The 16,272-nt window shown below is 34.6% G+C and overlaps 1 protein-coding gene across 1 annotated transcript in view; it reads left to right on the forward strand.

Annotated features, from left to right (window-relative positions):
• Window positions 1–16,272, forward strand: part of Kiaa0825 (KIAA0825 ortholog) — a 378,969-nt gene that overhangs the window by 158,589 nt on the left and 204,108 nt on the right. The window contains exons 16-17 of the mRNA XM_090331617.1: window positions 7,071–7,295; window positions 12,386–12,791. Coding sequence (XP_090187743.1) covers window positions 7,071–7,295; window positions 12,386–12,791 — 631 coding nt within the window. The remainder of the gene's footprint in view (window positions 1–7,070; window positions 7,296–12,385; window positions 12,792–16,272) is intronic.

Consider the following 16,272-nt stretch of genomic DNA (forward strand, 5'->3'; position numbering starts at 1 on the left):
TTAAACATATTTTTTGTTGTTGTTGGACCCCTTTATGTTAAAAGCTCTGAAGAAACTAGGAATCTATGAAACATTCCTCAATATAATAAAGGCTGTGTATGACAAACCCACAGCTAGTATTATACTTAACAGCGAAAAGCTAAAGCCATTCCCTCTAAAATCAGAAACGAGACAAGGATGCTCCACTCCTGTTTAACATAGTATTAGAATTCCTAGCCAGTGCAATAAGGCAAGAAGCAAGCATAAAGGGGATCCAAATAGGTAAAGAGGAAGTAAAACTTCCCCTCTTTGCAGATGACATGATCTTGTATTTGAAGAATCCTATAGACTACTCCCAAGCTCCTTGAGCTGATTCAAAACTTTGGAAGGGTACCAGGGTATAAAATTAACACTCAAAAATCAACTGCCTTCCTCTACGCCAACAGTGAGAGGAATGAGGCAACAATCAGGAAAGCAACTCCTTTTGCAATAGCCTCAAAGAAAATAAAGTACCTAGGATTTACCTTAACTAAGAATGTAAAGGACCTTTTTGATGAAAACTTTAAAACCCTGAAAAAGGAAATTAAAGCAGAACTGAGGAAATGGAAAAACCTTCCATGCTCCTGGATTGGAAGAATCAATATCGTGAAAATGACAATCTTGCCAAGGGCTATCTACAAATTCAACACAATACCCATCAATAACCCAATGTCATTCTTTAAAGAAATAGAAGAAGCAATCCAGAATTTCATATGGAATAATAAAAGACCCCATATAGCAAAAACACTTCTTAGCAGAAAGAACAGCGCAGAAGGAATTTCAATACCAAACTTTAGACTCTATTACAGAGCTATAATTATCAAAACAGTTTGGTACTGGCACAAGAACAGTCCTGAAGACCAATGGAATAGAACTGAAGACCCAGATATTAAACCACAGACCTATGGCCACCTAATCTTTGACAAGGGAGCCAAAAAAATAGAATGGAAGAAAGATAGCCTCTTCAAGAAGTGGTGCTGGCAGAACTGGTTAAGCACCTTCAGGAAACTAAAGTTGGATCCTTCTTTGTCACCCTGTACTAGAATTAACTCCAAATGGATCAAAGACCTGGAGGTAAAAGCTGACACTCTGAAAACTTTACAAGAAGGAATAGGAGATACACTAGGCCTCCTTGGCACAGGTCTAACCTTTCTTAATAAGGACCAAGAATCACAACAAATCAGAGGAAGGCTGGATAAGTGGGACTGCATTAAACTGCAGAGCTTTTGTAGGCAAAGGACATAGCTAGTGAACTAATTAGGAAGCCTACAGAGTGGGAGAAGATCTTCACCAACCAAACAATGGACAAAGGCCTCATATCTAAAATATATCAACAGCTCAAAAAACTGAATCAATCCAAAACTAATCTCCAAAGTAACAACCATCCCATTAAAAAATGGGCCAAAGACTTAAAGAGAGTCTTCTCTGAAGAAGAAACAAAAATGGCCTATAGACACATAAAGAAATGCTCAACATGTCTGGTCATAAAAGAAATGTAAATCAGAACAACTCAAAGATTCCACCTCACTCCAGTTAGAATGGCCTGGATCAAGAAAACTAATAACAACAGATGCTGGAGGGGATATGGCCAGGAGGGATCACTACTACACTGTTGGTGGGAGTGCAAACTCGTTCAACCACTATGGAAAGCAGTATGGCAGTTCCTCAAAAGACTAAACACAGAGCTCCCCTATGACCCAGCAATTCCACTACTTGGCATTTACCCAATCATCCAGAAACAAGGACATACTAAATCCACCAGCACAACAATGTTCATTGCAGCACTATTTACCATAGCAAAGATATGGAACCAACCTAGATGTCCCTCAGTTGATGAATGGATCAACAAGATGTGGTATTTGTACACAATGGAATTCTATGCTGCTGTCAGAAAGAATGACATTGCCCCATTTGTTAGGAAACGGAAAGACTTAGAAAAGATCATATTAAGTGAAGTAAGCCAGACTCAAAGGAACTTAGGCTCAATGGTTTCCGTCATTTGTCATAATCAGTAGAAACCTTGGGCTCTCCTAGCAGAGATTTGCAATAGAGCAAAACCTTGATACAAAAGGCCATATAGTAGAACGCTGAATGAAAGGATCTCTAGGATATAGAAACATAAGCCATATAATGAATGATTGTTGTTCTTAAGGTACTATGTTATCCCTCAGCTCTTTTGCTGTCCCTTGGTTATCTCATATTGTTACAGTATCTCACTTTGTTACCTGATATATTGGATATATTTGTATTTGGTTATTTGAAATTGCATATGGAATGTGGAAAACAAGATGATGGCTGGGGGTGGGGGGAAGGGAAATGGGGACCAAGACATGTGAAAGGGTTTCAATATATGGGAATTAATGCACCATCTATCTGGCAAATATCACGTAACCCTTCTATTAATTACAATAAAAACATATGAAAAAAAAGTTTTGTTGTTGGTTTGGCTGAATATTTTGTTGACGAAAATGTAGCTTCCAGCTTTTCATTCTAAAGGCTTCTGTACGAAACTGCAGGATCACTGATCCTGCCCAATGTGATAAACCCATTTTAAATGAGAGGCAGTACATCTGAACAGGAAGTGTTAGAATGCCCATTTTCAAGCCATATACAGACTCTCAGAGTTTGTCTTTAATAGTCTGCTTTTAGTTCTCTACACTTAATATTTTGGGAAAGGAAATGACAAGAACTTAAGAGATTATTTTCATTATCTTGTCTCATATAACTTTTGTTACATTCGACATTGTGTCCAGTATTTTCACAAAATATTTTCTAGCACTGATTGGGAATTTAGTTTTATTCGTCCTGGACTTCTATTACTTGAATATCATTTTAACAATTTTAGAATCATTATGTTTTATTTTTATCTAGGTAATTATTTCTCCGAAGTGCTAGTAGATAATCTTACACAAGGCTTCTAAAAATCTGCATCTAACATTTAACAATTATATCCCTCTCCTTTCCACCTACCCAAATAAAGGGCAGATTTCTACGCACTAACACTGACTTGGGTCTTTGCTCCTCATAATATCTTTCCTGAGAAAAGAAAAACAACCTGGAAATCCTATCTTGTTTCTAGTCATTTTGGGGAAAAACTGGATTAATTCACAAGATTATTGATAATCAGTGATTCTCATTCTTCAATCACTATTTGTTCTTTAAATATTACACTGAACTACTTCTGACAGCCTAAAATTCTATTGAAAATGACCAAGAAGAGATCAATGATCTTCAGGAATTGAGAAGAAAGAATAAAACTGCTACTTGGTCATAATTTTTCTTCTCATCCCAAATATACTGAACAAATTCTCCTGTAGCAAGTCCAGAAAGTCTGCAGAAAAAAGTATTACACACATTCACAGAGCCACAATGAGTGTAGAAGCTGAAGGTGTAGAACTTCAAATTGGTTACATCTCTTCAGCCTTTGTACAATCCATGGTCCATAAATAATATTAGGTATTCTCTAGGTCTTGAACATTCTCTGGAGCCCTCATTAAAATTTGTGCCATTTTGCCTTTCTCTTCCAAAACTTTCAATAATCTTCCTTTTCTTCCGTTGCCAGTCCTGATTATTAAGTTTTTAAAACATCGAATAAGCTATTACAACATGCTAATTTATAACAAAATAATACTTTCATATAGTTACTATTTAATTTGAAAATATAACATGTTAAATGACTTTGTAGCTGAGACACATAAACATAAGAATGACCAATAGACACATGAAGAAATGTTCAACATTATGTCATTCTGATTTTCATGTATTTTGTGGTCAGAAATGCTGAACATTTCTTCATGTATCTATTGGCCATTCTTATTTCTTCTTCAGAGAAGTCTTTCTTTAAGTCTTTATCTATTTATTAAGTTGTTATTGTTATTTTCTTTGACAATTTGTGTTGGGGATAGCTATTTGTCTAATCCTTTGCCTTATTGAAACTCTTCAGTTTGATGCAATCCCATTTATCTAATCTTTCTTTGATTTGTTGTGACTTTGGATCTTTACTCAGGAAGTTTCAAACTGTGCCAAAGTGTCATATTGTTTCCCGTATTCCTTCCTGTAATATTTTTTGGGATATCTTACATTGAAATTTTTGATCCATTTAAAGTTGATTCTGGTGCAGGATAATATATAAGGTTCTATCTTCAGTTTTCTGCAAGTGTGTAGCCAATTCTGCCAGCACCATTTGTTGAAGATGATTTTTCCATTGTTTTTGCCTCCTTATCAAATATTAGTTGGCTATCGGACTGTGGATTCATTTTTGGGTCTTCTGTTTCATTTCTCCTCATGCCTATTCTTGTGCCATTACATTTACTTTTCTTTACTTTTACATTTACTTTAATTTCTTTTTTTAGGTTTTAAAAGTTTTCATTATAGAGTTCCTTTCATACCTTTGGTTAGGTTAATACCTATATTTTCTTTCTTTCTTTCTTTCTCCCTTCCCTCCTTCCTTCCTGCCTTCTTCCCCCTCTTCCTCCCTCCTTTTTTCCTCCCTCCTTCCTCCCTTCCTTCCTCTCTTTCTTGTTGCTTTCCTGATTTCAGCTTTGTACTTCTCATTGTTGGCACACAGAAAAGCTACTGATTTTTATGGGTTAATTTTATACCCTGCCACTTTGCCAAAGTTTCAGATTAGCTCACAGTAACTTGAGAGAAGAAGCTATGGGATTCTTTAAATACAGGATCACGTCTATGCAAAGAGTTTTATTTCTTCTTTCCTTATTTGGATCTCCTTTGTATTTGTCTTATTGCTCTAGCTACAATTCTAGTACTATACTGAAGAGGAGTGGGGAGAGCAGACATCCTTTCCTTTTTCCTGAGTTTAGAAGAAATTGTTCTAAATTTTCACCTTTGAATATAATTCTGGCTGTAGGTTAATAATACCTATTTTTAAAGATTACAAAATATAGAAACAAAAAATAAGGAACACATAATGGACATTTAAAATCTCAGTGCACTGTGTGAGAAAGTGATTTGGTGACAGTCATTTCAAGTTACATCTTCATAGTAGATCAAGTCACTTGTCAAATCAGAACATCAAAGCACTTATTACCATAGTTAATTTTTAAGCCAATACCCAAAATGGTATATAAATGAGGAAAATGTTGTAATAATGCTCTTTGTAACATTATAGCAATATACCTATTAAGTATATTTCACTTGGCTCATCAAGATTGCACTGGACTTTATATAACTTTTGGGAAGAAAGACTTTCTTTGCCATGTTCCCTCTGTCTATTATTTTCTGTTTTTTCATTCTTTATTTGTATCTTATTTCTACTATAAGCATCATAGATGATGCTTAAAGTTCTATAAAGGATCTATTGTTAAAAGGTTCTCAAAATTGGCTGTATCTAAACTGTAACATTTTTATTTTCAAAATAGTGTTCTCAGTTTTAAATAATTCTTAGAAAATTATTTTCCTATCATTTTCAATATCCTGATTTTATTTGATAATCTTTCTAAACAAAAGGTAAAATAACTTTTAATAAAAGGAAATAAATGGCTCTGGTTTCCTAGAAGTTTTAGATTTAAATGTAACAGATAAATTTGATCCAAAAATAAAATACATTTAATTCATAGCTACAACCCAGTGGGTACTGATTATTGATATAGGATAAAATCTTCATTATGCCATTTATTGAATTAATAGGCAGGAACCCATATAAAGATAAGAAACTACATAAATGTTCAATAGTTGTATAGGAAAAATGATAGGAAGTAAATAAGAAAGAATAACATAAAAGAAGGGAGAAAAGAAAGGAAGAAAGAATAAAAGACAAAGGAAAAAGACTACCCAAAATATTATAAATCATCAGTAGTCACAATTAACATGGAAAGTAGAAGGTAAACTATATATGTGTGTGCATATTATATGAAAATTAAGATAGTACACTATACTCTTCACGATTTACTATATGGGAGCTCTCTCTCTCTCCCTCTCCCTCTCCCTCTCCCTCTTCCTCTCCTATTTTTGTGGGTCATGGAGCTTTAACCTGGCTGGGCTCTTCAGCTTAAGGCTACCACCCTCCCCTTGAGGCAGGTCCCATTTTTCAATTTGTAGAGGTTAATTGGAGATGAGTTTCAGATTCTTTTGTGCCTGGGCTGACATTGAACCTTGATCCTCAGATCTCAGCCTCTTGAGTAGCTAGAATTACAGGCGTGAGCCACCACCCCCGACTGGGCTCTCTTTTTTTGTGTGTCAGTTTGGAGTTTGAACTTAGGTCTTTGTACTTTCAAGGCAGTCCTTCTACCACTCGAGTTACTCCATCAGTCTTCCTGTGTGGGTTGTTCTTTTGAGATAAGGTTATGCTTTATGCCTGGATGACCTGGACATTGATCTTCCTACATTGCTTTCCTACATAGCTTGGATGAGAAGCACCTACCCCAATGTACAGATATTGGGGGAGACTGAATCCCTGTCTAAAATTTTCCATCTCTTCTGGACTTGAACCAAAATCACCTGATCACTACTTCTGACATAGATTACAAACTAAGGCCCCATGCCAGGCTTATGAGAACTAATTTTAGAAATCATCAATTAGTTTACATCCATGGTTTCTAATGTTTATATGCTTTACATATTATTATTGTTAATTTCTTCAGGAATAGATTTAGTACTATAAAAAGGAGTAAGTGAGAAGTCAGTGGGAAAGTGAAGTGTTATTTTTTTCTCTCATTACTTGTTTTCTCTTCATGATTCTGGGGATAAAATTCAAGGTCTTGTATGATATCTCCACCATAAAATTTTAAATATTGCTCAAATCCTGAAACTTTTAATATTTCTTCAAATATAAAAAAAGGTCATACAATTTATGTTCTACCACCAGGATACCAAACTACCAGTAAATATTGTTACTTACTATTATTTTAATTGCCATTTCTTTATTACCCAGAAGTAGGAGCTTTAATAGTTTATGAACTGAATGCCAGTTATATAGTTTCTCAGTTTAAATCCTTTCGTACAGCTTTAGGATTATTGCACATACCATTTTCAGGTAAAGAATGCACAGCTGATTTCTAAATTCTGCTAACTGTAATGCTCATGTCATTTTAAAGATTCAACACACATGGAATCTGAGCCAGAAGTCATCCAGTGCTTGAGACTGGCAGTGACTGAGGCTGTCAAGGACACTGTGCGGCAGGTAATATCTGTGATGAGCGCTGGCAGAAACTGTGAGACCAGCCTAAACAAACCCAGAGTTCCAGGTTCTCTGCTTGAGAGCATTCCACAGGAATGGAACTATATTCTAAAAGAAGCAAAAAGGAAAGAACCAAATAAAGGTAAATTCATTTGTCTCTCTTGAAGAAAACATCCCCAAAGAAGCAATTTTCTAGATTGTTCAAGGATCTTCTAAGATGATCAGTTCAATACAAATTTTAAGATTGGTAAACCTTATTGATCTTTATTCTGTGAAGTATATTGGAGACCCTTAATTTTTAGTGTTTTAATGTGAGCCACATGAACAAGAAAACCAGTAATTAAAATGACTTAAGTATTCATCTTTTTAAACTACCAGTTCAGAGTTCTCTATGATATTTTGTTTCTGATAGTACTCATAGATTAATTACATGATTTTGACTAATTTCCCTTAACTGTAGTGATTAACATTTCTACTCTCAGTGTCTCTCAATGTACTCTTTGATATTTGGCTTTAAGTTTTTCCCTTACAATCACTAATTATTACTGTCTTTTAACACACCTATATGTATAGCTTTCAGAATCAAAATAGCACCTAGTCTGGTAACTACATTTATTTTTTTCTGACAGGGTTCTATCCCACCCCATGCCTATGGTTCTAAATTTAATGCATTGATACTGTTCAGAACAGTGTGCCTCTACCAAATATATTTAAAGTTATTAGCCATATATTATTCATTTATTCTACTAATAAAATTCTTTTTAAAAGATTTTCTTCTTTCAAGATGTTTCACTTTAGTAGAATTTTTAGGAAATTTCTTTGAATGTATGCTCTGTCTAAAATAAAATTGCTTCCATTTCACATTCTTCTTTAACAAAGACAATTAAGGAAACTTTCAACAATAAAATACTCCAGCTGAACTCAAAAGTCAATTGAAGGGACAAGCCTTTCTTTTTCATGGAGATCCTAAATAATGTGGCCCTTATCCAGCGACCTTACATTACAAACTCAAATCAATTATCTATCTGTGACCTTTCATAGTAATGCTTTAATTCTGCCCAAGCCTTATTAAACTGCCTTTGAAACTAGTAATGCCATTTAATTGAAATTGTAAAATGTCACCTACTCATTACTTAAGTTCTTCCGAATGTAAGAGTTGTTGCCATCTCTCCTTCATTCTAGCTTTTGGATATTTCATTCTTTGGGGGTAATTGAGTCAGCATGGTCTGTAGTGAGCACATCATGACACATGTGTAGCTTTCTTTAGGTTGTGGCCTTCAAGTCATTCTACTCGTGAAGAACTTTGCTTTCTAACAAGCATTTTGGAATTTCTCCATGCTCTTGCAAATATCCTCTGGATTCAAAAATTACTTACCCCTTAGATACCAGTTCTTAAGTATTCTCTTTACTAAACAATTTTTTCCATAAAACACTAGGTGTATATATAAAGCTCTCACTAGAAGTATATACAATATGTAGATAATCACAGATAAATATTGGCTCACAAAAATGTATAAAAGAAAGTGATATATGAAAATGACTTTATGAACCTATTTGTGTATTCTAAATGCATATGTTAATAAAAAATTCTATTGTTGTTCCTTCCTTCCCTCTGAAATTCTGGATTTTTAGATTGCCACTTCTTCATCCTGAATTTCACTGTTTATCTATGATTTGTTTCCTGCAGTTTTAGTTACCTTCAGTCAACTCTGGTCCACAAGTATTTGTAGACTCAGAAAGGATCCAAAAAAGTGAATCTCTATATATGATTTATTGTAGCAGGTGTTATTATTTAATTATTACTGTGTCTGTAAGTTAAATTTATTTTATAGGTATATATGTATAAAAATAGAGAGTCTAGCACTGTCCATGGATTCCTGCATCTACTGTGAATCTTGGACTCTCCCTAAAATAAAGTGGAAACTGTTGTATAAGCCAGATACTACTTAGTCATTTAATAGATATTTCCTAATGAGTAACTTTTACATATCAGTCATTGTATATAAAGTTAGACATAAACTAAATAAACATATGATATATTCACTTGACTCTTGGAGACTATTTCAAAATGGTGAGTATATGTCAGAGCAAGTGCAGCTCTTTGATATGTAGAACGGAAGCAGGGAGATAAACTTCACTATATCTCACATGGAGAGAATCGCTAGAACCCTCCCTGAGTAGGTGAGTGAGCCTGTTGTGCCTTGGGAAAAGCATGTAAGAAAGCTCTGGGTACAGGAGATCCGCAATATTAGAGAAGACACAGTGGACACATGGCGCCTCACAACTTCTTTAGCTTTCTGAATTGAGCAATGCATAGAAGCTATCCTTTGTATTGTTGAATCCAGTTTCAACAACATAATCCTCCCCAAACATCCTAGTGATATTCCTGTCAATCAACAAAACGGGAATTTAGTGAAAAGTATACAATGAGAATGTGAAAATATTCACACTTACTTTTGTTGCTAATATATACTCCTCCTTAGCCAATTTATGAAATTTGTGGGGGGGGGCGCGAGAGTGCAGGAAAACTAATTGAAATATTGCTTCCCATACGTAATGGTCAAGTGTAAATCCTTTCTGAGCATTATACCTTGAGATATTAGCTATTGAAGTTGTTCTGACTAGCAAAACATTTCACAACTAGGCATCTCAGACACGAGGATAAACCTGTATAATTTTTTCCACAAAGTTTTAAGTGAAGTGATATAGAATCACGTTCTTTGTAAAAGACACCTAAACAATGATAAATTATAAAGTCTACCTTTTAAAAAAAACAAATCCAACCTATTAAAAGACAAATAGCCAGAACCTAAGTAAACATTTGTCCTGGACATCTTGAAAGTGACAGAATACAGGAAACACTGTGGTGACAAAGTGAAATGTATTTACCTTATTAATTTCTTTGTCAGCACTGAAGATTAAGAGAACTATTACAAGGCTGGGGGTTTGCCATACAGTTGGATAGAAATTCACGTGATTCTGACATAGGTTATCCCCTTAATGTGCTCCATTACATTTCAAAAAGCAAAGACACGGGAGCTAGTTATATTTTGTTTCGTTGTTTTGACAGCAATTAAATGAAAGATATGCTTGAGATGGTATTCTCTCAATAGTAAACTATGGTTTTAATGAAAAGAACGCTTCATGAGAAAACTGTAGTAACTACTTTAACTGAAACAATGGGTACTGGAGAGGGCAAAGAGAGGTAGCAGCATAAAGAAAATACATTTGTGTTCAAATTGTGAAAAAGATCAAATACTAAAATACATAAAGTGCTATAGGAAGTCATTATGGTGCTTATTTTATAAAAGCTAATATCACCTATGAAACAATATTATCTATGAAAATATTATGTGTGTACACTTAAAGACTTAGTTATGGATTTTTCTAAGGTTTAAAAACAGTCTAAGTGTCTGGGTGATGGGGGCTCATGACTATAATCCCAGCTATTCGGGAGGCTGAAATCTGAGGATTGCAGACCGAAGCAACCCAGACCAAAAAAACAAAAACAACTATGAGACTCTGATCTCTAATAAAGTACTCAGAAAAAGCAGGAGTGGCATTGTAGTTCAAGTTTGTTTTTTCAGCCTTTTAAAGATCATCTACAGCTATTCATTTGAGTAAAAAGAAAATAGCATGAAACTGTTTTTAAACTAAGTGCACTCACATGTAAAAGAAAACTACTATGTCTGGCCTTGTTCTCTTGAAATCTTTGGCTAGTTGTAAATATAGTTTACGAAGACATAAATAATAAGATCGTGATGGTCAATCTTGATTGGCAAATGGATTGAATTAAGAAGTGTCTAGATTTGTGAAATACATTTCTGGGCATGTTTGTTAGCAAATTTCCAAAGAAGATTAATTAAGGGGGAAGATCCATCTGAAATGTGGGCAGCACCATCCGGTGGACTAAAGGCCCAAACTGAATAAAAGGATCACAGAGGTAGTTAGCTACTTCTAATTCTCTATGTTTCCTGACTGCCATGATGTGAGCTTCTGTCATCTAGTTCACTCTTCCACTATTATGGTCTGAAACCATAACCAAACTAAATTCTTTTTCCTTAACATTGTCTATGTCAGACATCCTATCATATTCTTGGAAAGTCTAACAATGATAGATATAGATATAGCTTTATATATATATATAATAAAGACAATACAAAAGGTTACACAGCATGATGTATTATGATGCTGATTACCAATGTGGGCATATGAATAATATTCAAACAAATATAGTCAAATATGTTTACAAGAGTTGTCACCATTGAAGGAGATGCTACTGGTAGTGAGTGAAAATCAGAAATACTGTTAATCATCTTTCAGTGCACAGGACAGTTCCTCAGATCAAAAAACTTCCCAATCCCTAATACAGAGAAGGAAGATTGTATATCCTTTAGAAAAACAGAGCAAGCAGAGAAAAACCACAGAATCATCAGCCAAAGGGCCAAGGACTGCTGAACAAACATCTATATTTAAGAGGCGTTAGGAGAATGTACAACTAGCCTGGGACACAAACACAAGTAATAGAGATGACCAGGAATCAGCTTATTTACTTACTTACTCAACAGATATTCATTGAACATCTCTTCCATGTGGTGATAGTCCAATACTGCTCCCCTGGAGTTTATATTCTAGCAAACAGTGAAAGAAAATGAATCAAGAGAATTTTCATTAGGTGATGGCAAGGAAACAAAACAAGTTATACGACAAAATGGACTGAGGGATGGGATGGGAAGAGCAAAGTTCTATGGGGAGATGTTTAGGCTATAAATGAAAAGAAAAGGATCCAGACCTGAGAAAAGCTGGAATGATTGTGACACAGATTCCAGAGGAAGAGGAGAAAAGGATTAAAGGGAACTCAATAGTAGTGAAAGTTGAGAGAGAGTGGGGGGGGGGCGAAGAAATTTAGCTGGGATGCATTTGCATTGGCTAGTTTGAGAGGCATCTAGGTCCTTCAAAACTGCAGTCTTAGATAAAAGTACAAATTATAATTCTGAATTTTCTAATTGTCATTTGTGGAGAGAAGGAAAAAAATACTAATATTGGAATCTGTGAGAATTTAGAAAATCCAGCAGGAAACCCCAATTGTGTTCTGTCAGAATATGTCAAGAACTTGCTCTTCTCAACAATTTTCTCCACAAAAATTAGACATCCCTGTATAGCACAAAACCATGCAGTGATGGAATGCAAATGCTAATATTAATCATACCTTTTCTGTCTTTTCTTCCACAGGCTTCACAAGGCTTGCTGCTCAAGCAGTATCTATTGTAATCAGCAAGCTACCTACGGTGATTGCATGTTTGCCTCCCCCAATTAAATACTTCTTTTTTCTGTCTGAAAGAAAAATGTCAAAAAACTTTGTTGAATTGAAGAAAGTTGGCCTGCTTGTCTGGAACTTGATTATAATTATATGTAGGATTTTTGAGGATGGAAACACTGTGGAACTCTTAACAGGTGCTTCCCTTGACAGATGGATTAAAGAGAAACTCAGTTTAATTTGTGTGTGTTTGAAAAGCATCATTCGAGGGCACAGTAGCCCTAACCAAAAAGTCCAGAAGGTCACCCAGAGCATTGAGCAAGGAAATCCCAACTGGATAGAATGCCAACTGTTGAAAGCAAAGAAACTTAGCAATGAATGGTAAAGTCATGTTTTTTTTCTTCCACTGAATTTCATCATCTACTTACACAGTAACAAAATCACCAATATACAACAGCACCAAAGTACTGTTAGATGGGCATCTGTGGTCATTCAGCTAAAATCATGGGAGCTTTGATGAACAGAGAAAAAAAAAAGAAGATTAGTATCCTACTAAGCACTGGAGTTTTAGACAGTCCTTGTCTTCTTAAAATTCAAATCCTGTTGATACACTGGAACATTATACTTGTTTAGTCACCATCTTAAGGTTTCTGATTAAAAGGGTGTCATTAAACCCAAGGGAATTTAGTTTCACTCCTTTTCAGTGTGCAAACAAGTATCTAGTGATAGCCTTGAGCATTTTGTAAATGGAGTGGGCACGGAGATTAAATTAAGAAGGAATTAATAGATATAAAAGGCTTTTTATTGCTTTCTGTGTACTCGATTGTCAATAAGGTACACATTTTTCATCTGGTAATGTAAGAATCCCAGAGGGCAATTGGGGCATATCACAGCAGAGCCATAAACACACCCAGCTGTTTCAGTATGAAAATGTCAGCCTTCTCATAGGTTTGTCATCAAGAGCTAAGTGATTTGTAGTACTGCAAAGATTTTTAAGGGTCCCTGGTGAATTTAAATAAGTTCTCCTGTCCTAAAGTTAGTTTTCAGGTATAGAATTACATGATATTGATCAAGTAATTCCGGTTCAGGTGGTCTACTAAGTCAGCCCATTTTATAGACACCTTGCCCCAATGCACTCCACTCTCCTAAATTATATTCCTGTCATTAGCATATACTAGTATAACTTTCTGCCTGAAACAAGTAAAAGTCATTTGAAAGATGGTTATAATTATTTGTAGATGATAGGCTGTAGGGTTAGATGGACAAGACTAAATCACTTGTAGATGGAAACCTTTTTCAACTTAGTGAATTTCTTAAAACCTCAATTTTATTGTAATACCAGAATGATAAAAATGTTGAAAAACAGAGTGATATAAAGTTGTTTGCATCAAGCTTAGAACTAGTAAGCACCTGTTATACTCTTGTTTATGTTCATCTGTAAGACTGTATTTATCTATATAATGAAAGTAAGCAATCATAATTTTCCCACTTTGTTGTGCTGACTCCTAGAAATGTACTTCTGAGATATCCCCTGAGTAGTAATACTAGTCACCGCAGTCAGGCTGATACTTAGTAACATTGACCATGACCTTCCTAATTTGTATTTTCATTCCATACTAATTTATAGTATGCTACTACTGACTTGAACTCCTATATCAAATAAAATTTACTTAAAGCAATATTAAGTAATATGCTTAGGTATACTCAGTAGGTTAGTTAATATTTTCCCAAAAAGCTGGTTTTAATTTAACAAAATCAACCCATATATTATCCCTTATAATAATGTCTGAATAATGCTTAACTGAGTAGCTAATTCTTAAGAATAGTTCTTAGCTATCACTTACAATATATATCATTTGTAAGTTTTGTAAGTTTTTAAAATGTGCCTCAGCATTCCAATATTGTGAATAATGTCACAAAATACTATGTCTTTTGAAATTTTATAAATATACTAATACACAAGGTTACAGACATAAATTTATTTATTTACATGTGTGTGAAAATTTCAACTCGATTTAACTCACTTTAGGTAACAATTTCATAAACTTTGGGTGCTAGAAGAATGTTTATTCTTGTCTTTGATTTCAAATTGATTATCTGATATAGATTTAAATGTCTTTAGCCAACTCTTTCTCATAAATTGATAATAATTTAGTTTATAGATCTAGACTATGAGGAAAAATGTATTTCAAATTATGATGTCTATACCACATAGAAGGTTGCCTTGGCTTTATTCTAGGTTTTTCTTAATCACATCAGTGCAGAAGCATTTAAATTAAATTACTTCTGGTAAGATAAATGAAGCCTTAATTCCTCATGAAGATTATCTTGGAACCAATATCATTTAGCTAGATGTATTTTGGTAGCATTCAGATTTAGCTTTGATTTTATGGAAATGGTGAAAATAACCAGTCAAAAAGCCTTGCCTGTCTTACACACTGCCTGAAATCATTACTATTCATTAAAATAACCTTCACTTTGTACTAACTCTCAGCTGTAAACAGTCAACTTAGATTTTTGAGAACACACAGCCCAAAAGTAAAGAAATGTCTGTCTTTGCAAGGTAATTTGTCGAGCTGAAGATTATTGTTTTTCATGATGGTGACCCTGCCTTGGCTGGCTGGGTGCATATACAGATTAAGATTAATGCAGTTATTCCTTGGCTAAGGTCTGCCTCTTTCAGGGCACATTCTCCCTAATGACATGATTGATAGGCAGTCCCAAATCCAGAGAGGAACTCATTAATCATAGCATTGACTGAATCCAATCACTTGCTTCACCTGCACAGTGATGGACAGGAAAGGATACAATTCAGGGGCTGACAAGAAGGTACTCCTTTGTCAGAGAGCCTCAACTTTCTCAATGTCAGCCTCTACAAAACCTTAACAAGAAGTTTTGCTCACATCTTGTAGGTAGCTTACCAAAGATATCTTTTGTTTCTTAAAAAAAAATAGTTTGCTCTAGGTAAGTCAGGATTTGCTTTATTTTTTTTTTCCTTTTAGCAAGGCGTATATGATCTTCAAGTTAACCATTTTTTTCAAGGTTTCTGAAGCTACATGTGGAAGCAATATAATAGCTAATGTTCAGCAGCTGGGTATCATTTGGTTCAGTCTTCAGGTCAGCAACACTGACTCTTAGCATAACTAATTTTATAATCATGGCAAAATCTCAGTAATGAACTGTAGTATACAGCTGATTACACCATGAAAAATTTCCATTTAGTCTGAGAAATGGTGGAAAAAGTAGGAATATTCCTAAGGATACTTATATTGAAAAGCCTTACATGATCTAATAGCAATTACAAGAAGAAAATTAGTGTGGCATACATATGTGATGTTTGATGAGTATGATACATTGTTTTACACAGGTATAGATGGAGATGTTTAAAATGTATATGTCATCCATTATTAGCATGTATGTAATGTTCGGAACAAGAATATAAGTAGATGATCTTTCAAAAAGAAATGTTTCAGAGTTGGAATTGTAGCTCAGGAGTACAGCATTTGTCTAAAATGGACAATGTCTTGGGTTTGATTACAATTCACTCACGATGTTTCAGAACATTCAACATTTTTGGTAAGGTAACAATATACCCTTGTACTGGAAGAATGACCTGAGTAGTGACGTTTGATAAGTGTCTATTACAAGAAAGAAGCAGGAGAGAAGGCATATAGTTTTGAAAAGCAACAAGTGTCAAAGGCCAATTAAATATTCACTGGTAAGCACACTGCATAGAAAGACCCAATTTATATTTAGCTTATTAGGCTTTTTCTCTGACACTTTAATTAGTTTTTAATGTGTTCTATGACAGGTGGAAAGAGAAATCTAGAAAAGACAGAATACCAAAGCTATTTCTGGCATA

Source organism: Megascapheus bottae, chromosome 4, assembly GCF_031878675.1.
Source record: "Megascapheus bottae isolate mThoBot1 chromosome 4, mThoBot2.hap1, whole genome shotgun sequence".
Lineage (NCBI taxonomy): Eukaryota > Metazoa > Chordata > Mammalia > Rodentia > Geomyidae > Megascapheus > Megascapheus bottae.